Consider the following 25,518-nt stretch of genomic DNA (forward strand, 5'->3'; position numbering starts at 1 on the left):
CTGTCTAGTTTCTTTGATGAATGTGACCAGGCGACCCTGGCCCAAGATAGTTCTGTGTGCCCTGCCTGATCCTAGGCACTCTCTGTAAAACTTCAACTTAGGTTCTCTGGCTACAAAATAAAACTCTCCACCCCCAGAGATGAGGACAAAGCCTGACTTCTAGGTGGTGTTGCTGATACTACAAGTAGGAAGACAGCGAGGTTTCTAAAATGAAGGGAGAAGTGCAGGGATTTTTTTTTTTTTTTGAGGTCCTTTGCTTTTAGGGACAATGCCCTCCATCATGCCTCCAGTGCCTGAGCAGGGCACTGGCCCGTCCCGTGCAGCAAGACCGCCACCTCCTCCTCGGTCGGATGCAGGGCCACTGAGTACCATCTGTCTGTAGGGATCATCCTGCAGGTCTGTGTATTTCTTTCTTCCTGCTCAGTAGGTCAGAGCTGGTGAGTGCAGTGGGATCTTACCAGGTGGCTTTTCATTTTTGAACTATCCGTTCACAGGGCTGGCAGTTAGAAACGCCTAACCTTGCAGCCTCTGGCTGTAAAAGCCCAGGACACCCCCAACCCCACCCCCCGCTGAAATGACTTTTTCCTCATTTTCATTTTGATGTAATTTTCCTTGAGTTTTGGTGGGAAAGGCCAATGTGGCCAGCACAGAGAAGGCAAATGCCAGTCTCCCAGGACCTGGTCTCACACACAGCCAAGTGGACGCTTGGGTCCTCTTCCCAGGGAGGAGCTCCTCCCTCCCCTTTCCCTTCCTTCCCCTCCTCCTCCCTTCCCTCCCTTCTGTCCTCCCTCTCCTCCCTCCCCTTTCCCTTCCTTCCCCTCCTCCTCCCTTCCCTCCCTTCTGTCCTCCCTCTCCTCCCTCCCTCCCTGCCTATCTTCTTTCTTGAGTCTGCTAAGGGCTATGATGGGCTTAGTCCTGAACCCAAAGAAACAGTCCAAGGTGAACGCCCTCTTCCCGTCAGGGCTGTGGATGTTTCTCTAGGGTCTCACCTGAGTCTGCGTTTTCCAACCCAGCCCTTCACCCCGGCTCCTTCAGTAACATTTAGAATATTGAGAAGTGAAAGCTAACCATGCTCATTGAAGAATATGGATTCCACCCCAACTCCGAGCCCTTACATTTTCACAGTTCCCAGGGAAGATATCTGTATGTGGGAGACACTTGGAAAGACAGGAGAACCTGGGATGCGGGCTGGTTTGCTGCAGAGCCACACCCTGGCAGGTGGAAGTGCGGTTTTCCCTCCCACTCCCGATAAACTTGAACCCGGCCCTCCCGCAGGCATTCTCCACTGCAGAGCCAAGCCTCCCTGTCACTCACTGCATCACATGCTGCATCCAAGCATCCCTGTGAAATAGGGAGTTGAGAGACTTGGTCATGTGCTGATTCCACAGATACTTTACACCCATTTGTCATAAGTCTTTGAAAACAGAACCAGAGGTGGCTCACGAGCAAGCTGAGTGCAGAGGTTTCCTCAATCCTTATCTTCTGACAAGGGGTCTTATTTTAGTTTTTATGAGATTTACTCACTAGAGTTGTCTTAGCTGCGGAACCTCTGTCCTGACTGCAAGAAGGATCTGAGTAGCTGTGGCCACCATGGCCTGATGGGAGATGGAAGGACACAGGGAGACGGTGACTGCAGGGACGGTCCACCCCCTGGTAACACTCCCCAAAGGCTCTGGATGGAGAGGTCTGCCACGTGGCCTCTGCTCCAGAGTAGGAAACACGGTGGGGGATTCAGCCCCTACAACAGGGTCAGTCGGAGAAGACAGCCAGCAGCAATAAAATAAACACATTCCCATCACCCAGCTTGGCAGAGCAAAGGAGCAAACTGCAGTTTGGCACAACTCTGTACAGACCGCCAAAATCAAGCTTTCTTTTAGAAACTCAGTTTTGCCAACTTGTCCTCTGAAGGCAGGGCATGCACGCGGGAGCGCCAGAGACTCGCCCAGGGCCGGCAATGTGGACGTCGCCTGGAGGTGTCCTGTGGAGGGTCACCTATTAGGCTGCAAACCTGGAAGGCCACTCTAAGCCTGGGGTGTCAGAGGCAGCATGAGGGTACGGTTTTTGAGTGTTTTCAGATGAGCAGGTAATAGGTGTTATGAACATGCCAAGCTTTCTCAGTTTGCCTGACTTAGCTTCTTAGGAGAGTCCATTAAGAATGAGCTTTATCCTTATGTCTTTAAGTACATTTAATACATTCACCTATTTTTTTTTTAAAGTAAGGGATCATGCCTCATCAAACAGTAATGAAACAAAGGCCTCGAGCCAGCTTATCTAAGAAATATAAATCAAGGTCCTAAATCACTTCACTAATACTTGGGTGGGAAAGTTGAAACGATATGTGCTTCTTGGTAGCTGTGATTCTAATTTTCTCCAAAACTGAGTTATCTGCCATCAGACAAAATTTGCTAACAGCCTCACTCATTATTACAGATTCATGTCACTGCTTGTGAGAGATGCTTGCTTTCCTCTTCTATGCTCACAAAATCGCAGCCTTGGGCAATTAATCCTGATAACACCAAGAGAGACCCAAATACTTGCTATATCATTTAATGACTCTTGGCAGAAAGGAAAAACACTTCACTTGAACACGGTATTATAAAAATATGTATTTTACTAACTTTCATAGGAAATTTAACTATTTGATGAAATGCCTTTGTATGTTACCTGATTTTCATTTGTACTTAACAATTTGTCTTAAAGATGATACATAAAAATGAGATGAAAATATACAACGTTCCCCATAAACCAAGATTTAATCTTGGAGATTAAATGTTGCCCCAAGTGAAATAGCTAAATTCAATGGATTTTAATTACTTTTGTCCCCATGGGCTCCCCGTCCCCCCACCCCCACCTTAATTTCTTCTATTTTCCCCTTAGATTGCAATGATTAATTTGCAAGTTTGGTCCCATACTATCCATGAAACTAAACAAAACATGTGACAGCCCAGATGATTCGATGCCACCTTTTGACTAAGCAGGCAAAGTGCCCTTTTTAACGCCAGCCTGTGCCCATGCCCTGACGCGAGGGTGGTGGTGGAGATGGCCCATGACCCTCTCAGCAGCCACATGCTTCCATGCCCTTGGGCCATGGTCCTCCTGGTGATGGGCTGCCGGGCGTCTTCGGAAGCAGCTCCCGTCCCCCCCTTTCCACTCTCAGGTTGTCCTGAACCCACACTTTCTTGACTCTGAATATAACAGCAGCCCATGGACTCCTTTTCACAGGGCAGCAGCAACTTACCAGGATACATGTTTTCCCTTGAATGAATCCTGGGGTCTCGGAAGCCACTCCTCCCTGCCCGTGCTTTCTCTAATAGCTCTTTTGGGTGCTGAGACTCTAAGTGTAAAGCTTAACACTCACCCAGTGGAAGCAGCAGCCTTACCGAAAGCCTCCTTAATGTTGGCTTAGACAGGAAATGGAAATGGCCTGCGTTATCCATCCTTTAAAGCATTTCTAGTGCTCAGCCTCCATGAAATGGATTGCTTATAGGGAGATAATGTCTGTTCTATTCCTTTTTAAGTCTGTGAAAAATGTCATCCTGGTTAATAGGGTGATTAAAACTCTTTATGCTCCAGGAGATAAATGTGATTATGTTTGTCATACTCTACCCAAGATAAAGACAGCAAAGAAGGCAAACTTGAAATTCCATCACATTTCCTCTCTTCCATATCCAGGGACATTCAGAGCTCAATACACAGATGGTACGTCTCATAAAGAATAACATTATCTGTTCAACATTTTTCCTTTCCATTAACCAATTTAACAATATGCCTCTGGTACAAAAGGAATAGACAAATGACGAAATCTACTGATATTCAAGTTCTGACTGTGAAAAACACCACTTGAGTCATACTGCTTGTTTTCTTTTTAAATTTCCATCTGTGCATTACTTCACTTTTGCTTTTAAGATGCAATTGGAGCTGACGCTCGGTCCCTCTTTTAGGGAATTTGTCCCTGCCAGCCTCCCCTCTGCAGGGGATTCATCATCATTCTAATGGGAGTTCCCCTGCCATCGGTCAAGGACAGCAGAGGTGACGTATAAGGGTTTTGTAGACACGAGGCATGCCACTCTAGTATTAGGACACTCTTTCAGCAACATATGTCTAGGCCTCCTCTGTGCCAGCCCTGTGGGAAAGCAGAGCCCCCACCATGGCCCCTGGCTCCTTCCTAGGGCCTAGCTGCCATCAGCCTGATGTGCAGCAGCCCCTGCAGCGGTGCTGACACCAGTTTACAAGGCCCTGAGAGGGGTCCCTACCCTTCGGGAGGTTACAAGGCAGGAATCCATTAACAGAATCACAGTTAACAATGATTTCTCCTTTTAACACTCCAGACAGGTGGGCAAGTCTTTCTCCACCCAGTGGAGGCCTTTAGAAACCACTAGGCATTCTCCATCTATGAAAAATAAAACCCAGATTCTAGCTGTAAACAGTTTTAGGTAGTGCCCATTCTTTTTCCCCCCACATCAGACGAGTAAAGTGCATCGTTGTAACAAGGTTTGAGGGCCATCTCATGCACGTTGGAAACCCACATTTATGAAGCACAAAAGGATCAGGCGGTGCCCATTCTATTCAGGGGAACCTAGATTCAGACTAATTGTATGGACGAAAACCTGTTCCTTTGGCTCCTGCCTTTCCTTCCTTTCATTCAAAGCCTACAGATCTCTTCTCAGAGGAGATTTAGTTACAAATGAAAGGCCAGTGAAGAGTTTTTGCTACCCGCATTCACTGACCAATTTCACAATCCTTTCCTTTCAGTCTTGGATTTTTAACAGATTACATATGAATTCCAGATGCTGATTACACCTGTTTCATTAACAATACAGCAATTTTAACAGGGTAACATGGTCTAGAGAAAAGTATTACATTATGTTCTTGTCATTTCATTTAAAAATCTCCCTTAGAATAAAAGGTTTCATGATAACAGAAATTTCAAATGTCCTTTATTAAACCTGATTGCTGACTAATTAGAGCCTAGGCAAGTAGGAAGAAATTGCACAACTGATATTTAACTACAGGTTTTTTCTCTGGACATATTGACATATTAAAGTATTTCTCTTCTTGAAAATATTTTAAAATACAATTGCAGTAAAAATAATTGCATGTAGACATTATTCTCCATCTGTTTTTTTTTGTAGGAGACTGTGGAAGACAGGAGGGAGTTGGGTGTGCACACAGAATTTACCCTAACAGCTTTGTTAGGGAGGTGGTCCCAAATACTTTATATTGGGACTCAGTACTCAGGTGACTTTCTGGTTAAAAATATTGAAGACGGATGACAACTGGGCTTTTTTTACTTTGACAACTGAGACAAAATGACAAATTGTCAGTGTTCAGAGATCCAGACCAACTTCTCAAAAAAATATGTTTACCCCTGATATCATCATTATTTTAGCCCAACTGTGCCTTTTGGGGTGATCACAACTCATTACTGGCTTTTTGTTTTAAGTATAAGAATTTATAGGGCCTTCAAGCAAGGGCATCAGGTAAATAACTAGCATGTGTGTGCTGGCTGTAAAGCACAGACCACATTCAGGACCCGAGAGCCACACCCACTTCCTACCATACAGGACTTACCAGGTGACTGTCACTTTGTAGTCTGGCTAATCAGAATAAGACTTCCAAGTTCTGTCATATATTGACAAGAAAGGCTCTTGAAATTCCTTTAATTAGACACATTGCAGTACTATTGCTATTAGGGGGTCTGTTTTATAAATATTTTCTTATCATACTTTTATTATAAACTTTTTTAGTACGAAATTTGCTTCAACTGTTACAAACAGAATCATTTCCTATGGGGTCCCCTCCACATAAGGAAGTTATTCCTGTAATTACTATTTTTAAATAGTCTTCTTAACTGTGGGAAAACTTTACCCTCCCCCAGCACGCACACACATACTCTCCTGTGATGAGGCCGAATGCTATCCAGTGCACTGGTTCAGTCAGCAATCTGCCCATGTTCCTGGGAGAAATCAGTCCAGTCCTTTTGCTGTCATGGTGTCTCCAGAGCCACCCCTTTCTGTAACAAGCATTTTGAAATTCATCCATGCTCATCTCATTTGGATTTCAATGTTTCCTCCCACTCAACAGCCGATTCGGAGTTCTTGGGAATTGTTGGAAATATTGATTGCATTTTACTTCGAAAGTCGTTCATCTAAAAGAAGAAAAATAATCAGTTATCAAATGTTAAAAGAAGGAGAAAAACAGCTATTAGAGATGGCACCTTTGCTGACTGGCTAGTACTTTACTGCTCACAGGTACAGAGCTAAGGAACATCAATAAAAGATAGGGACTATATATATCCTAGGTATCTTGAAAGAAAATGAAATATACTTCCTTTCTTCTTCTGAGTATAAATTTATTATTAAATAACATAAAACTTCACTCTTAGCTGGACATGGTGGCTCACACCTGTAGTCCTAGCTACTCGGGAGGCTGAGGTGGGTAGATTGCTTGAGCCCAGGAGTTTGAGTCCAGCCTGGGCAACACAGCAAGACTCTATCTCTTTAAAAACAAACAAACAAACAAACAAACAAACAAACAAACAAACAAACCACTCTTAATCTGCAAGGCAACATGTCCTAAACCGTCAACTCTCCATAATAATTATTCCCTCCCAGGAGAAGAGTGTGTATTGTTGGCTTTCGTATATAAAGATGCCACTGAGGATTGGATTTCTATCTGAATAAATAAATATAATTAGGTCATTCAAAGCTAGAATTTTAGACACAGAAATGGCAGACAGAAGAAACTTAGGAGTTTAGTCAAGAATAAATCAAGGAATGGTAGATAAACTGGAATCTTCTTATGTGCAAGACAGTGGTTTTTTTTTTTTTTTTTTTTTTTTTTTAAATCTAGGTAGGAGTTTTACAAGCAGTTGATTTGGAATCAGAGTCACAGCAAGGGAACAAGAGATTTTTTTTTCTTTTTTTGAGGCAGTTGCCTAGGCTGGAGTGCAGTGGCACAATCATGGCTAACTGCAGCCTCAACCTCCCGGGCTCAAGTGATCATCCCACCTCAGCACCCCCAAGTAGCTGGGACTACAGGCATGTGCTAACTTTTGCATTTTGGGTAGAGATGGGGTCTTGCTATGTTGCCCAGGCTGGTCTCAAACTCCTGAACTCAAGCAATCCTCCCACCTCGGTCTCCCAAAGTGCTGAGATCACAGGCGTGCACCACCGCGCCCAGCCTAAGAGATCTTAACATGCAGTGTCACACAGTATTACAGTTTACCTGGAGCACCTGGGTCCACCTAAGGTGTACAACCCCATAAGGTGGGAACACTAACTTACGGAAGTTAGGTGATCTTTACATTGGACAGTACTAGTAACACACTCTCTGATTCATCCTGGTTAATCTATACGGTCCTCCTACGAAGACATTTCAGCAGCACCACAGTACTGCCTTCCAATTTTTTCTCATCAGCCATCTGCCAGTCATATTTTCCTAAGGATAGAGATCGCCTTGATCAGGTTTGTGAAGTACGCTGGACTCATATGCAACATGCAAGTCATTTCTTAGAGTGGTTATTTTGAGAATCAGCTAATATTTCTTTAATGTCGATGCTTATTTATTTCAATTTGAGGCTGAATCTTTACCTTGTTTCCAGATTTAGGGGTTTGAGACTTGTAAATCCTAGGCATTTACTCCTAGCACTGCTGCAAACTGTAGCACTGCTGTCAGCAGCATGGACTCTGTTCAAATCCTAGCTCCACCATTTGGGAAAGCTGCTTACTCTATTAAGCCATAGTTTCCACATATGTAGAATGGAGACAGTAATTACCTGCTTAAAGAGTTATGAGGATTAAGGATTCAGTGAGATGATGCATATAAAGCACAGCGTCTAACACATGGAAAGTGCTCAATATACATTAGCTATTATCATTGCTGTATTATCGACATATGTGTGCTATATTCCAAGAACAAAGCTCACATGGATATAAATATTATGGAATGTCTGTTAAGTACATTATTTTATAGCTATATATCATTTTAGTTTACATATTCTGTCACTGGAAGATGCGTAAGGTCTTCCTTCCGTATTACATATTGTCTGTATCTGTGCCAGCCATCTCAGACACTAATCTTGAAGACACACAGCTCATGGATGTCTCCCTCCCCACTCCCTCTTCCATAAAGAATTAATTGCTTTGTCCAAAACTTTAATATCACCCCCACTGAGGAACTTTGCATAGACTTTTGTAGTTGAAAAGCAGACATCTCTCTGGCCACGGCTGGCAATGTGCTACCTGGTTCTTTCTCTTCACTCTTCTGGTTGAACATCTTTTACAACGAAGCCAGATGACAATTTTCAAATGGGATGTCAGATAGCCAAGACATGAACAGAATCATTCACCAGTCTCCCTTCCAGTGGTCTGGAATGTGGTCAGCTGCTGAGAAGGGAGAGGCTGGGAAATGCAGGTGAGGCCAGGGGAGGAGAGCAAGGGGCGGTCCTGCTCTCCTTCGGCAGGGTTACGTTTCCATTTCCTCCTCTTGGCCTGATTGTTTTCTTTCCTCTAATTTCTCAAATATTAAATTATTTACTTGTGCCCAGGGTCATGGTAACTGAATCACTAGAAGCACTCATATCTGAAAAGTAACTAACTAGGAATAGACGGGCCTGAGATGAGGGAAAGGAACGGAGATGGGTAAAGGGTAACCATCTATCCCTGTTCTCTAAGTTTACAGCTGTGGAAATGGAAACTCAGACATTTAAGATATAAACAGGGCCCCTCAAGTGGCTTTAGAGAATGGGCTCCACAGAAGGCTTTTCAGCTCATACTGTTCATATTACATGGACAGTAAATGAAAACCTTCACATCGTTTCCACCTATATCAATTTCTGATATGCAGTTCAGAAAAGGTATTGGTTTGACCAATGATTCTCTATACATGAAGCCAACAGAACATTTCCCTGTTTAAAGATGTGCTTGAAAAGATTTAGGGGTTGAGTGCATTTAAGCAAATTTGGTTATAAAGTAAATGTACTGAATTCCTTGATAATCACAGCTACTGCCATAGAACTGACTGCCCTGTACCCCAAAAGTCTGGTGGGGGGTATGCTGGGAACTAGAGTACCCATCCAGCAACTCCGTTTCACTCTCAAGCATTTTCCAAACTGTAGTTCTCTCTTCTTTCCTCTGACCACGGAAAATTTTCCTATGCTATGAATAACAGGGTTACCCTTCCAAGCAGTGCTGCTGTGCCCTGCACACCTCCAGGGGGTGCTTTCCATAAAAACTAAGACATGAGTGGAGTGTGGTGGCTCACGCCTGTAATCCCAACACTTTGGGAGGCCTAGACAGTTGGATCACTTGAGGCCAGGAATTCGAGACCTGGCCAACGTGGTAAAATCCCGTCTCTACTAAAAATACAAAAATTAGCCAGGCATGGTGGCGCACACCTGTAGCCCCAGCTACTCAGGAAGCTGGGGAAGGAGAATTGCTTGAACCCAGGAAGTGGAGGTTGCAATGAGCCAAAAGCATGCCACTGCACTCCAGCCTGGGCCACAGAGTGAGACTCCATCTCAAAAGAAACCAAAACTAAACAAAACCAAGACATGAATGGTACTCCCCAGTGCCGTGGGCCCACCATCCTCATTTCTAAGTGCCAGTGCTTTGTGTCCAACAGTGCTGCATTGTCATAGTCACAGAAAGTACCACCATCTGAGGTAGTAGTGCTCAAATGGAGTGTCAAGACAAATGGAAAATGTATTACAAGTAATTTGTCACAAATATGGATGTTCTGTAGATACAATGGCCTTTTTAGACATTAAAACAGATTCAGGATTATGCCTCTAATAATGTTATTCTCGTTCACATAGGCCATATAGCCAGTAGGCCAGGAGTGAGGCCAACCACTGATGCCACTTAGAGAGTCCTTACTGTATGCCAGCCGTATTTCTCATTTAACCCTCCCAACAACCAAGTGGGGCAAATATCATCCCTCCTTTAAAGATATGGTGATGGAAGCTCAGAGAAACTAAACAATGTGCTCAGTGCCATGGCTGGTAAGAGCAGATCTGACTGCACAGCCTATGTGCTTACTGTGTATCCTGCTTGAATATGCACAGGGGACACTGCTGCACATTTACCATGCATGTCTTGGTAGGGGAAAAACACTTGAAAACATTTGGTCTAATATACAGTGTGCTGAAAAATTACTTAAAAGCCTCAGGTTATGTCCCCAATTTAATTAATTTCAGAAAGTCCTTAAGCATCAATTCCAATAAATAGGCAGTTGTTGGAATTACAAGCTCTCAAATTCCGCAGCTGAGCTCTCAAAAGCTCCTAAAACCGCCTAGAACTGAAACCACCACTCTTCTCTTCTCACTTTCAAGGAGCCCAGCACATCAGTGAGTCCCATTATATGACACTGCTTCCTGAGAAATCAACATTTCTAGATGTTTTCAATAAAGCAGTATGGGAGTTCTGGTCAGGGTAGAAAAGGGTCAGTGTTTTGGAGGATCACCGTCATGCTTGATAAAATTCAACTAAGCAGGACTGGCCTGGTTTAGAGGGCAGATACTGATATTTTCACTTTTGACTAGTTTTGTTGCTATCCACATGGATCCTGAGATGAAATGTATTTGAACATACCGTATTATTAAATATTCAACTGCATTAGGAAAGCGAATGTGAATTTTTACATCTCAGCTTTCCATTTTCTAAGCTACTAATCCTATTATTTAGGTAAATGTCAGACAAACATTTTTACTTTCTCCCCAACTTTCACTGTATCACATGCATAAAGTCCAGAATCTGTAGTAAAGTCAATTGATTTAGAAATACAAAGCACACATGTAACTTTCTGAGAAATACAATCCCTGAAGTATGCATCAAAATGGCCAATTTTTATGACAGTAATTAACAATCAGGCACAAATTCAAAAGCAAAAACTTTCTGTAAACATGAAATAAACTGAAGAGCGGAATAACCCAGGAGCCTCTTAGAGCCAGGGCCACTCTGAAGCTAAGATCCAGCTCAGTAAGAACAATTTCTAACATGCTTCTTGATTTAATGCGCTAACAGGTCAGGTTCTCAGGAGCAATTCTAAAATGATTTTTACTCAGTCAGGCTTTATTTTTAGTAACTGCAAAATTTACTTTCCCGGCCAAACAAACAACAGTAACTATACCACCTCTGACTGTCAAGCCTCTTTCTAAAAGCTTTCTGAATTACTGCGTTAAACATTTTATAACAGCTACCATCAGATCACTATTTTCATATCTTAACCAAATGATCCTGCTTCACTGGTGTGCGCACATACACAAGTGTGTGCGTGTACACACATGCCCAACATGCAGCTGCAGTCCCCACTTCATGTCTTTTTAACGACCCAGCTGAAAGGCCGTCCCAGAGGAAATGAAGGCGGTTTCAAGATGGGTCCATTATAAAAAATACCTGTATGTATATACTTTTATTTTTACACTGTAGAGGAAGTTACCACTTTTTTACAGCATATAAATGAACATAGGTATAAGCCAGCAAGAAGAAAGCATGTATCTAATGAAAATAATCAGAATATCTAGAACACAATAAATACTTACATCCTACTTTTTGGGAACCAAATGCCAACTACATATATAACAAGGCAAGTGCTGCTACATCAGGGGTACCAAAAACATTTTCTTTAGGAATTGTAAATAAGTATCACCCAGCACCATGATGCTAAATAAAAGAGCTGGAGGACTAAATAAATAGGTAAGTCACTTTATCCACTTTCCTGTTTCCATATTTTAGGAATTTAAGTTTATTCAAAATTTTGATATATAACCCTATATCTATGATCTCTTCAATAATTTCAGAATGGTAGTTTTAGACAACTTTAAAGCTTCAGTTCCTTCTGAATTTCTCAAAGTGTTTTTGCACTCTCTTTCAGGTGGGCCTCCTCTTCAGGGGTCAGCTTTATCTTTATAAGGTTGGTAATACCATCCTCTCCCAGGACACAAGGAATATTGAGGAATACTTCTTCATCTATTCCACAGAGACCCCTAATGATGGTGGAAACTGGATGTGTTCTCCTAAGATTCTTCAAAATACTTTCTGTTAAATCAGCTACAGATAGGCCAATGGCCCATAAAGTATAACCTTTCATTTTAATAATCTCACAGGCACTAGCAATCACTTGTAGACATTTTTCCATTGTTCAGGATCTTTATCAGTTCCTGTATCAGAGTTCAGATTCTTCAAAGGGACACCAGCTATGTTCACTCCACTCCATACAGGAACACTTGAGTCTCCATGCTCTCCGAGGATCCATCCGTGGCAGTTTTCAGAGTGGATACCAAGCTTTTGTCCAATCAAGAAACAAAAACGAGCAGTATCCAGATTACAGCCGCTTCCAATAACACGGTTTTTGGAAAATGCACTCAACTTCCAGGCTACATAAGTTAAGTTATCCACTGGATTGGAAACAATAATCAGCTTGCAGAGGGGGCTGTACTGGACAATACCGGAAATCATTAACTTGAAGATGGCCACATTTCGCTGGACTAAATTAAGGCGCGTTTCTCCCTTTTCTTGACGTGCACCTTCTGTGATAATCACTAGGCTGGAGTTTGCTGTGACAAGGTAATCTTTGCTACAAACAATATTTGGCATTTTCATGAAAGGGCTGCCATGTTGAAGATCCATTGTCTCACCCTTCAGTTTGCCTTCATCAAGATCCACAAGGGCAAGTTCATCACTCAAGCCTTTTAATAAGATGCTGGTAGCGCAGGCCATGCCCACCGATCCAGTTCCTATGATGGAGACCTTACTGTGATGAGCGGGCTCCTCAGAAGTGAAGCGCTCAACAAGCTCACTCTTCACAGGGGTGAAGAGCTCACGGGGGTGAAGAGCCAGGCGCCCTTGAGCGGCATGCGCGCTGCCTGACTGGGACACAGGGACAGGAAATTCGCTCCTGCCGAGCTCACTCTCCGGCTGGCCCGCACAACAGACACGGTCCAACTCATGGCTGCTCACTCAAGAAATGGAGGGAGAGAATGGAAAAAAACTGCTGACCAGGACGTCGCAACGCCAAGAGAGCCATTAGCAGCACCTTCAGCCCTCTGTGGCGGGTGCGCAAGACACGCCCCCTGGCCCTCTACTGCGGCTGCGCGGGCCTTGCCAGCGCCTTCAACATGTACTTTCCGTTGGTGCTGAGACTAAGGCAGTGAAGGGCTGCTTCTCGAGCAAGTGATTTCTGGAGTTAGCTTTACAAAGAGTATTCTCATCGATAGTTGACATGCTTAAGAGGTTAACCCAGATCCCTGGAATTACTAGTTTTCTATTTTTAGTATGAATGCCAAGGAAAAATGCTTCTATTAACTACGGATGAAAATCAGGTTACATCTTCTGAACCGTGACCCTGCCGGGAAGGATAGGGCGCTGTGCTTTGCATACGGGTGGTTGCCTGCACCATCTCCCAGTGTCCCAGAAGTGGGCTCCTGCTATCTGGTGTATGGCGCCGGAGGCCTATTTATAAAGGATCCCACTGCCTTGGTGCCAGTTATGGCCAGGACCCACACTGGGACAGTCAGCAGGAGCTTGAGCAGGGTAGGGGCCGGCTGGGAGTCATCCCATCACTAAAAACTCACCAGGCGAGAATGCTATTCCTTTCTCATGCTGGAGGAAAGCCTTTGATTGCGCGTCCCGAAGAAAAACGACTTCTCAGGTAGAAAGTTGGCAATGCAGCCCTCAATTAAAATGAGGATATCTCTTAAAAGTCCTTAAAATGGCAAGTTTCAACCAATGCATAAATCAGATTATTGACCAAAGTAGTGAAATAAATGATCTAGTACAATGTGGCATCAGTATGCCTTACTTCTTCAGCATTTCTCTGGGCAATCTTAAGAACTAAATTCCCTTACAATTTCTGAGGAGGTGTCAACTTCACATCTGATGAAATGCATACCCTAATAAGCCCGGTAAATTACAAAAGCTCCGATAAAAATGATGGCACTTTCTCCTCACTTATAAACAGCATTCTGCCCGTGTAATGGTTCCTCAAAAGCTCTCCCTCTTGTTTTATTTAAAAGCAGTGTGCTCTTCTGGAATGGGGCCCCTTGGTACATGTAGCTCCTCATGATCAGCAAAAAAAAGATTTCCGTTTTAGAATATTGAATGCTGACAAAATGAATACTTTATATTTGGACTTGAAAAGCTATTACTTTTTTTTTTTTGAGACAGAGTCTTGCTCTGTTGCCCAGGTGCAATGGCATGGTCTCAGCTCACTGCAACCTCTGCCTCCCAGGTTCAAGCCATTCTCCTGTCTCAGCCTCCCGAGTAGCTGGGATTACAGGCACCTGCCACCACACCTGGCTAATTTTTGTATTTTTAGTAGAGACGGGGTTTCACCATATTGGTCAGGCTGGTCTCTAACTCCTGATCTCAGGTGATCTGCCCGTCTCGGCCTCCCAAAGTGTTGGGATTACAGGCATAAGCCAACGCGCCTGGCCGAAAAGCTATTCTTATTTGTGCCATTGAAAGGCAGTCCAGGGCTGGATGCAGTGGCTCACACCTGTAATCCCAGCACTTTGGAGGCTGAGTTTGTGGATCACTTGAGGTCAGAAGTTCGAGACCAGCCTGGCCAACATAGTGAAACCCCATTTCTACTAAAAATACAAAAATTAGCCGGGCGTGGTGGTGTGTGCCTATGGTCCCAGCTACTCGGGAGGCAGAGGCATGAGAATTGCTTGAACCCTGGAGGCGGAGGTTGCAGTGAGCCAAGTTCATGACACTGCACTCCAGCCTGGGCGATAGAGCAAGACTCCGTCTCAACAAAAGAAGAAAAAAGGCAGTCCAGGAGGAGAGGAACAATAAGCAAAGGAGTTGGTGAGGGTGGGAAAGGTGTGCCATCAGCTGAGTTCCTGACATCCTGTTTCAGGGTGACCTCCTGGCCATGTTTTCCCTATCAGTAAGGATCAGATACCCCGTTCAGATGACAGAGCCACAAACCAAATAGTAAGGGCACTAGGTACATGAATCCTCTTAGCACTGGTGGTCAGATTTTTGGTTAACATTTGTCAAATTAAAAACTGCAGTTTTAAAAGGGTCATCTTTATTTAATGGTGGCCAATGTTTTAGAGGAATCCTTTAAAAGCAACAATTTTTGATAGCTGTCATTTCTTTTATCTCAGTCATAACTTGAAATGTTTTAACCTGGTGACTGTTCCCACCATCCACCTATAATGATTCCTTTCACCAGTCAAGTCATTTTCCAAGATAAGTGTTGTTGAACATGAAATTCAAGGACATAAAGACTCTTCGCTGGATGGCTACTTTCTATAGTCATTTTCTTTCTAGCGTTTGAACCTCTTCAGAAATACAATCTCTATAATAGCTGCCTCTTCAGTTTTTCCCCTTAGCCACAACTAAATCAATCTTGAGGGGGAAAAAAACTGTTCAAAATAAAAACATACCAAACAAAGCAGCTTTTTTATTTATAATAAGTCTTGAGATAAAAAAGGAAAGCACTAACAAAGACGAAGAGATGTATGTGACCTCCAGAGCACATTTAGGTCTACTCAAAGATGTGGAAAGCCAAGTATAGCTAGACAGCTCCCTAGTGACTTCCTATCTTAGGTGGCTCATTATTCCTTCTGAATTGAAAACCTGACTCAAATTATCTATTCAAAACGCAGTACAGTATTATAGCTAATGGCAGGATTACACCTCAGTACTTTCGGTTGTACCACTTAGGAGGGAGGAAGCAGGAAATGAAAACAACCAGCAAGTCCCTGGGCCAAGAATGGCTGCCACTAAGTCACTGTTCCTTTCACCTGGACTCACACCCAGCTCTCAAATCCTCCTTTTCCTCTCTGGGAGTCCAGTTCTGATATTCCATTCTCTCACCAATCTTTGCCAATCCCCTAAGCAGAACTGGCTTTCTAAAAGCCTATGTCACCATTGTACTTTGTACCTCTCTCCATTAGAGGATTTATCACACACAGTTAAATGTAAAATACTTACGAATGTGCCACTGCAAGAAGGATCACCTTTTATTTACCAGCATATCCCTGTCCTCTAGAACAGAGCTGGGCCCACGAATAGGGATTTGGTAAATGTTGTAGAAAAGAATGAGGAACGTAGAGCTGAGTGAGTAAGGCTGGGGAGTGGGCTAAAAGGTGAGAGAGACAGAAAGGCGGGGCTACAGACCCCACCTAGAGAGAGTTCTGAAAATGAGGGTAAGTAAAATGGGTAGGTGGCACCCACTGGGGCATCTTCAGAAAGTTGATGCATATATTTCAAGTAAAGCTTTGGATAAGCTAAAAGATTTTGTAGCTATTTTCAAAGCCAATACCCACTTTTACCAAGTTAAAACATTAAAAAACAAAACAAAAACAAAAATCTATTACAGTGTTAGAAATGCAGTAAAACAAATATGCAGTGGCAGAGAAACTATTTTTATCCTTTAAAGTTATTTAAAATGTTCTGTTCTTTGGAAAGCTTTAAAAAAATAATCAGCACACAGAACCCTTGGTTTAAGGGGGAAAAAGGGATAAAATGAAAGCAGTGTTAATTATTATAAGCTGATCTGAAATAGGCCATAAACTCACCAGCATGAACACAATTATTTTGAAAGTCTTCTTTGTGATTTGAAAAATCATAGAATGCAAATTGTAGTTTTAAAATAAATTAGTGGGCTCTAATTCTATTGCTCAGTAATTCTCATGGTGGCGGGGGGAGGGGGGGTCTCTGCAAATCCCAGCACATGAAAATATTTTATTTTGTCAGCAACACTGGGAAAACTGGAGGAAAGACAAATAGAGGGCCACAAAGAATAGAATAAAGGCAAAAAGTCAATTCAAAGAGCAATGCTGGGATCAACTTCCTGTTTACGGTATTTAAATATGAAATGAATTGGCAAGGTCTTCTAATAAATAACCCCAATCACATTTTTGTTCTTTGAAAGCAGCATCTTATACATAATTTCTGATGCAATATAAAAGAGCCACTTGTGTTAATCATTAAAAAGGAAAACTTATAATGTGGCATAAAACATGGAAAGCAAAGAAATTAAAATTCATTAGCCTGGGCGCGGTGACTCGCACCTGTGATCCAAGCACTTCAGGAGGCAGGTGGATCACTTGAGGTCAGGCATTCCAGACCAGCCTGGTCAACATGGTGAAAGCCCGTCTCTACAAAAAATACAAAAATCAGTCGGGCATGGTGGTGCATGCCTGTAGTCCAGCTACTTGGGAGGCTGAGGCAGGAAAATTGCTTGAACCCAAGAGGCAGAGGTTTCAGTTAGCCAAGATTGTGCCACTGAACTCCAGCCTGGGTGACAGAGGGAGACTCTGTCAAAAAAAAAAAAAAAAAAAAAAAGAGAGAGAGAGTGTGCCACTGAAATGAAATGGTAGAAGTGATGTGATCAGATTGCATTCAATAAATACTTACTAAACACCTACAATGCATTAGGCAGTGTTACAGGTGCGAGGATATAACAATGACCAAGATAAAAGAGGTCTCTACCCTCAGAATTTACATTCTTTTTGTGAAGACTGATAAAACAAGACAATGGTCAATATCATCTTGTTTTGCAATAGGCGTTACAAAGAAAAGAAAATAGGATAATTTCAGAGAGTAACTGGGTGGTGGGAATGAAGACATCTGGAGAAGCTGCTCTGAGGAGGTAAATTAAGTTTGAGTTGAAACCCTGGATAGCAGCAAACAGCCAGCGATGCAAGGACCTGGGGAAGGAGTTTCCTGGGCAAAGCTAGAGTAAAGGCCCTAGGCAGGAACAGCCTGTGTGTTGAAGGAATAAGAATGCTGGCAGGGCTGGAGTGCAGTGGGAAGAGGTGAGGCGGGCAATTGTGGTGGCTCAAGATGAGGTCAGTGAGGTTGGTGGGGCTACATCATGTAAACCTTCTTCAACAGGCAGCCACTGAAGGGTTTTAAATAAGGAAGTAGCATGATCTGACTCACATTTTTAAAATATCTCTGGCTGCTGCGTGGAGAAAAAATTCTAGAAGGAATAAGGAAGAGGCCGGGAAACTGGACAGGAAACTCTTAAAACACTAGGCAACAGAGGAATGGATGTGGAGAGATGAAGGAGGCAGGCGGTGTTTAGCGGCAGAGCTGACAAGCAGGACTTGCATGCATCAGATGAAGGGAACCAAGGGAAATGAGAGAATCTAAGAGGATTCTCACTTGGGTTTTTGGTTTGAAGTGGAAGGATGAGATGATGGTGGCATTTACGGAATGGGGAAGACCAAGGGAGGAGCAAGTTGGGAATAAAGTGAGGAAATCAAGTGCTCTAGTTGGGACATGGGTCATGTGACACGCCTATGAGGGCGTGTCATATTGTGAGGGCACACAACATGAAGCAGAGACGCCGATCTGAAGGTCAGGGCTGGGGCTATATATCTGGACGGCATCAGATAGTACTGTTTGTTTTAAAGTGGCAGGGACTGGAGGAAAGAGCCAAGGGGCGGAGGATAGATGGAGGACAGAAGAGTTTAAGTAGGAGCTACTGGACACTGATGTTAAGAGGCTGGCCAGGGGAGGGGTTGGCACAAGAGACAGGCAAAACGTCCAGTGAGGTGGAAGGTAGCTCGGAAGCCACAGTGTTTCAGGATGGAGGGGGGGCTCCATTGTGCCAAATGTTGCTGGGAGGGCAAGTAACAGAGGATAAAGTAAGATCTGGCAACAAGGAGGGCACTGGCAACCTTAATAGCAGTTCCAGTGCAGCGGTGGGGCAAGGAGCTGGACTGAGAGCAGGAAGGGGAGGAAGTGGAGGCAGTGACCACAGACAACTCTTTCGGGAAGCTTTTTGTGTAAAGGGGAGCAGATAAATGGGCTGGTAGCTGGAGGAGGCTAAGGAATATCTAGAGAGAACTTCTAGAGGTGGGAGAAACTAGAGCATGTCTGTACACACCACAGCAGAGAAGGAACATGTCACAATCAGCTAAGGCTGAGGATAATGATGGGAGCAAGGTCCCTTGTAGATGACGAGGGGCAGGATCTAATGCCCAAAAGGCAGGGTGGGCCTCTGACAGCAGCATGGACCTTTTATCTCTGGTAACAGGAAGAAATGCAGTGTGCGTGTTAAGTGCAGAGAAGGTGAAGGCCAGAGTGCTCTGGCAGAAGGGCAGAGAAAGGGCTGCAGAGAGGCAAGGCGGGAGGCAGGGAGAACAGAGACAGCTGTCCGAATCATCTTGGAGCAAGAAGGTGCCATCAACTATAGTGGCTGTGGGGGTCAGGGAAAAGCAAGATGTGGTGACTGATTAGATGCAGGGGTGAGACAGAGTGTGGTCAGGAATAGCCACCTGGCTTTTCTGTCTGGGCAGCTTTGTGGGTGATGCTGCTATTCACGGGGAGAATGACTCAGGAGTAGGTTGTAGTTGGGGACAAATGACAGTTCACTGAGGGACACATGGGATGCCTGCAGGACATCCAAGCACCTGTGTCCAGTCAACTGGGCCCATGAGCCTAGAGCTCAGGGTATAAATGAAGGCATCAGAGTGGCTGGAACCTGTGAAGGAGAAGAGATGAGGGGAGGAAAAAAAGCACCTTAAGCATAACTGGGTAAAATAAAGCAGCACTATTTCACAAGTAAGTGGGACAGTCGGAAGTTACAACAGCCAAACTGGAATCGAGAAAACTCATAAAAAGAATAAAGGAAGAACTATAAAAGCCTAGAATCTGTCAGTATAAGAAGCAAACAATAAATGATAGATCTGAGTCACCAAGAAAAAGTTACATGATAAGTTATGTTCAGCACAATTTACATAGTGGAAAAATATATAGCACATTAGAAAATGATTTCTTCTTAAAATTGTCAGAAACATTTCAGGTAGAAAAATCCATTTGAGAGAACATCATTTTCTGATATACTGGTAAGTGAATACTTACAAACTGTACATATCAACTATATATTAGTGTAATACTGTCCCACAGTTTTAGATATTTGTAAGTGACTAATCAATCATAAGTAACTTTTAAAACGGAGCTTGAGGGGGGAAGCAAATGATATCAGGTCTCCAGTCCACAATGCTTTATTTAGAGAGATCTGCTCATGTGTGCCCAATTTTCTAGGCTCAGTCTAAGAATTAAGGACAAAGAAAAAGAAAACCCAAGTGAAATCTAGGCTGCCTTCCTCCTGTGGGATACGGCTGGGAATATTATCGAGGTGATGAAGTCTGATCTGTGTCAAGCCTCAGAACAAAAAAGCTTTTATGGCAGAGCTGATTTGTCCCAGTCCTTGTCGCACATTCCCACTTGATAAAATGCTTGGGGTGCTATTTTACTTATACAAGGAAACAGGTGGGTTTGAAAGAGCTATTTTGGAAATATGCCAAAACAGCGGATTCCCCTGCTTGGCTTTTTAGAAAAGTACATTGGTCATTATCTCCCATCTTAAACTGAGCAAGTCCCTGTGATTCGGGTTCTCTGTCACCAAACTGCTTGTCCACATATGCATCAAGTGCCTCTGTCCACTACAATGTTAAACCTATTAGAGCTGCAGTGGAATGGGGAAGAAGAGTTATAGAGATGTTCTTGTCACCTCTGACTTGAACCTATTCACTGATGTGCAGTGCTACTTCCAATTCATTTAAAAATGATTCCAGGAAAATATTCCCCAGTCCTCAAGCTGTTTGAAGGCCCAAGAGTGTGACACATGGAACTACCTCTGCAGGATCGTGATGACTGTTCTGAGAGTTCTAGTGAGCACTATGAAGAAGTGGAAACGAGGCCGAATACGCTGACGTATGGTAATCAGAATAAGAAATTGAGGCTTGCTTCCTGGGGGCAGAAGCTGGTAGAGATCTCTGGAAGCACTGAAATTAGATTAGGCAAGGAGGCAGAGGGAAATGTTTCAGCCGCTTCTCACACTTCCCCTACAGATCCCTCAGAAGTGGCTGCCATTAAACAATTGGCCAGGAGACTCAGTTTTGTTTTTAATGTTTGATCTAAGCCAATGAAAGTACATAGCCCTTAAAGTCTATTTCCCTCCTTAGAGATCATCAAAGTCAAACATTTCTAGGCTTTTTCACAGTTTTACTATTTACATATGGGGTTCTAGCAGTCACTCTACAATGCTGCTTCATTTGAGGTGAATAGGTAAAAATAATGCAGGAATAAACGTACTGATAAGAGAAACATCAAACTACCAGTGAAACTTAAATTAGCAAGGAGCCAAAAGAAATTTGATTGTAATTATTAGCTAAGGCCCTCCAGTTGGTCATAAGGTTACTAAGAAGTGAGCCTAAATATTATCATAAAAATTATACCTAGGAGCAGCTACAAAAAAGAACTGGAGAAGATAAATATTATCAGAGCACATCCAATACTGTCCTAGAGGAAAGATACAATATTACTTCCCTTAAAGATTCTCTAATAGGAAAGTATAATGTCCATTTATAGAGACATATTTAAAATATATCTGTTTTATTTACATGTTTTACTTTTTGTTTTTTAAAGAAAAGGAGGTCTGGGCTCTTGAAAAAGCAGCAATGTCTATCAGCAGAAGAGGAGGCAAGACGGGGCCCTGGAAAGCTGTGCAAGATGCCAATCAGAAATCACTTCCATAAAAGCCTTTCTAGCAGCAGGGACTCAGGAGAGATACAGGAAGAAAGAGAGTTGGGGGTGGGGGTGGATTATTTTCTATCAATCAGATTGGCAAAAATTTCAGAGTAATAGAAGCCACTCAGGGCAAGGATCCCAGGAAACTTTTATGCATTTTGTATAAACTTTTCTGGAGGGCTGGTTAACAACAAATATCAAAAACATTTTAAAAATGCACTTCGACTCAACAAACAATAACATCTTTTGTGCAAGGAGATGTATGCCTACAGGTTCCCTATGGTATTTAATAGTGAAAAATTGCAATCTAAATGCCATTGGCAGGAGACTGATTAAATAGATTATAATATACAATAGGGTTCCCTATAGTGATTAAAAGTGATGGAGATTTATATACTCTGCTGTGCAAAGATGCTCCTGTGACTGTTTAGTGAAAAAAGATTCCAGAGTAGCAGGCAGTAAAACAGCATTTCTATACAATCCTATGAATATGCCTACACAAGATGGTCCAAAAGGATATTTCTAATGTAATTATGATTACAACTTAGTAGGATTTCTGGTGATTTTTGTTTTGTACTTTTCTACATTGATTTTTTTTTAAACGAGTACATATTTTTTAAAAAAATACCCAAGGTTGTCTTTTTTTTTTCTGTTTTGAATAAAAAGGTCCTCAATATATATACGAAGATAAATACTGTTTTTGTTTGTTTTTAAATAGGGTCTCTGTCAACTAGGCTAGAGTGCAGTGGTGTGATCTTAGCTTGCCACACTCTCAACCTCCCAGTCAGGTTCAAGTGCTCCTCCCACACCTCAGCCTCCTGTGTATCTGCGACTACGGGCACGTGCCACCATGCCCGGCTAATTTTTAAAATTTTTTTGTAAAAACAAGGTCTCGCTATGTTGCCTAGGCTGGTCTCAAACTCCTAGACTCAAGCAATCCTCCTGCCTCAGCCTCCCAAAGTACTGAGATTGCAGGCATGAGCCACCACCCAGCTAACAAATACTTCTTATCCCATGGTAAAGGGGTAAAAAAACAAATAAAAAACTCCCTTCATTTATACATTAATTTTAAAATTTAAATAACTGGACAACTTAAAGTATTTCACAATAAATAAGGACATTTTCACTGATGGTTTTTTATTACAGTTGAGGTTTCAGCTCCTGTGAGGACAACAGCTATAAAATATCTGTAAATTCCTACTATACTAGGCATCATGAATGCATTCTCTAGAAGCCCCATTAAAGGTTAGCAATGGTAATTCTGCCAGTCCTTTGAGATAACCACCTCCCCACAAACATAGAGCACAGGTCCACACACATAGCGCATACTTCCTTGATAAAGTTCTAATCATACCAACTAGGAATTATTTAGATATTTAATGTTTCTCCTTCTAAGGGGAGAAAAAAAGTCAAGGTAATCTAGCTATAAATAACCTAAACCTCTTCAGAATCCTTCAAGTATCAACACCTACTATAAATAATAAAAGGTAAAAAAGTTTAAAAGTCACTGCTCTTGAGTCACATCTAAATAACTATGTAAACAGCAAGGCTTCTTTTTCTTCTTTGATAGTTAGGGAATTGCCACCTAGTACAAGAGTTCCTTAAAGCATTTGCTTCAACTATTCTCCAAACTTAAACTATCATTCCTGATAAAACAATCGAATCATAGCATCCCAGTGTGCACTCACCTGGCCTCATCATAGTGTCCCAGTGTGAACTCACTTAGCCTCATCATAGTGTCCCAGTGTGTGCTCACCCGGCCTCATCATAGTGTCGCAGTGTGCGCTCACCTAGCCTCATCATAGTGTCCCAGTGTGGGCACACCCGGCCTCATCACAGTGTCCCAGTGTGCACTCAACTAGTCTCAACATAGTGTCCCAGTGTGCACTAACCTACCCTCATCATAGTGCCCCAGTGTGGGCTCACCCGGCCTCATCATAGTGTCCCAGTGTCCGCTCACCTAGCCTCATCATAGTGTCCCAGTGTGCACTCACCCGGCCTCATCATAGTGTCCCATTGTGGGCTCACTGGGCCTCATCATAGTGTCCAAGTGTGCATTCACCTGGCCTCATCATAGTGTCCCAGAGTGCACTCACCCGGCCTCATCATAGTGCCCCAGTGTGGGCTCACCCGACCTCATCAGTGTCCCAATGTCCGCTCACCTAGCCTCATCATAGTGCCCCAGTGTGCGCTCAGCTAGCCTCATCACAGTGCCCCAGTGTGCACTCACCTAGTCTCTTCATAGTGTCCCAGTGTGCGCTCACCTGGCCCCATCATAGTGTCCCAGTGTGCACTCACGCGGACTCATCCTAGTGTCCCACTATGCGCTAACCTAGCCTCATCATAGTGTCCCAGTGTCAGCTCAGCTAGCCTCATCATAGTGCCCCAGTGTGCACTCACCTAGCCTCATCATACTGCCAGAGTGTGCACTCACCTAGCCTCATCATAGTGCACCAGTGTGCACTCACCTGGCCTCATCATATTGTCCCAGTGTGCATTCACCTGGTTGCATCATAGTGTCCCAGTGTGCACTCACCTAGCCTCATCATAGTGTCCCAGTGTCCGTTCACCCTGCCTCATCATAGTGCCCCAGTGTGCACTCACCTAGACTCATCATAGTGCCAGAGTGTGCACACACCTAGCCCGATCATAGTGCATCAGTGTGCACTCACCTGCCCTCATCATATTGTCCTAGTGTGCATTCACCTCACCTCATCATAGTGTCCCAGTGTGCACTCACCTGGCCTCATCATAGTGTCCCACTGTGCGCTCACCCGGCCTCATCATAGTGCCCCAGTGTGCCCTCACTCAGCCTCATCAAAGTGTCCCAGTGTGCACTCACCTGGCCCCATCACAGTGCCCCAGTGTGCATTCACCTAGCCTCATCATAGTGCACCAGTGTGCACTCACCTGGCCTCATCATAGTGTCCCAGTATGCGCTCACCTAGCCTCATCATAGTGCCCCAGTGTGCGCTCACCTGGCCTCATCATAATGTCCCAGTGTGCGCTCACCTAGCCTCACCATAGTGCCCCAGTGTGCGCTCACCTAGTCTCACCATAGTGCCCGACTGTGTGCTCACCTAGACTCATCATAGTGCCCCAGTGTGCGCTCACCTAGCCTCATCATAGTACCCCATTGTGCGCTCATCTACCCTCATCACAGTGTCCCAGTGTGCACTCACCTGGCCTCATCATAGTGTCCCAGTGTGCGCTCACCTGGCCTCATCAGAGGGTCCCAGTGTGCGCTCACCTGGCCTCATCATAGTGCCCCAGTGTGTGCTCACCCAGCCTCATCACAGTGTCCCAGTGTGCGCTCAGTTGGCCTCATCATAGTTTCCCAGTGTGCACTCACCTAGTCTCATTATAGTGACCCACTGTGCGCTCATCTACCCTCATCATAGTGTCCCAGTGTGCAGTCACCTGGCCTCATCATAGTGCTCCAGTATCCGCTCACCTAGCCTCATCATAGTGCGCCAGTGTGCACTCACCTGGCCTCATCATAGTGTCCCAATGTGCGCTCACCTAGCCTCATGATAGTATCCCAGTGTGCACTCACCTAGCCGCATCATACTGCCCCAGAGTGCACTCACCCGGGCTCATCATAGTTTCCCAGTGTGCGTTCATCTAGCCTCATCATAGTGCCCCAGTGTCCGCTCACCTAGCCTCATCATACTGCCCCAGAGTGCACTCACCCATCCTCATCATAGTGTCCGAGTGTGCGCTCACCCGGCCTCATCACACAGCCCCAGTGTGCGCTCACCGGGACTCATAATCGTGCCCCAGTGTGCACTCCCCTAGCCTCATCATAGTGTCCCAGTGTCCGCTCACCGCCCTCATCATAGTGCCCCAGTGTGCGCTCACCTTGCCTCATCATAGGGTCCCATCAAGTAGCCTCATCATAGTCTCCCCATCTGCGCTCACCTAGCCTCATCATACTGTCCCCGTATGCGCTCACCTAGCCTCATCACAGTGTCCCAGTGTTCGCTCACCTAGCCTCATCATACTGTCCCAGTTT

General features: G+C 43.9%; 1 protein-coding gene and 2 pseudogenes across 2 annotated transcripts in view; all 3 read right to left on the reverse strand.

Annotated features, from left to right (window-relative positions):
- Nucleotides 1-4,458: 4,458 nt before the first annotated feature.
- LOC112209702 (small nucleolar RNA U13) lies at nucleotides 4,459-4,547 on the reverse strand (annotated as a pseudogene).
- A 373-nt stretch (nucleotides 4,548-4,920) lies between these two features.
- Nucleotides 4,921-25,518, reverse strand: part of TMEM242 (transmembrane protein 242) — an 86,290-nt gene continuing 65,692 nt past the window's right edge. The window contains exons 4-5 of one of the 2 annotated variants that reach the window (XR_010158233.1): nucleotides 7,287-7,440; nucleotides 4,921-6,148 (exon numbers count right to left, since the gene is read on the reverse strand). Coding sequence is in view for 1 of the 2 variants with exons in the window: in XM_016956525.4 (XP_016812014.1) it covers nucleotides 6,050-6,148 (99 nt within the window). In the remaining variant the exon portion in view is untranslated. The remainder of the gene's footprint in view (nucleotides 6,149-7,286; nucleotides 7,441-25,518) is intronic. The other variant, XM_016956525.4, reaches the window with a different exon arrangement.
- On the reverse strand, nucleotides 11,692-13,044 carry LOC134810386 (L-lactate dehydrogenase A-like 6B; annotated as a pseudogene).

This window comes from Pan troglodytes, chromosome 5, assembly GCF_028858775.2.
Source record: "Pan troglodytes isolate AG18354 chromosome 5, NHGRI_mPanTro3-v2.0_pri, whole genome shotgun sequence".
NCBI lineage: Eukaryota > Metazoa > Chordata > Mammalia > Primates > Hominidae > Pan > Pan troglodytes.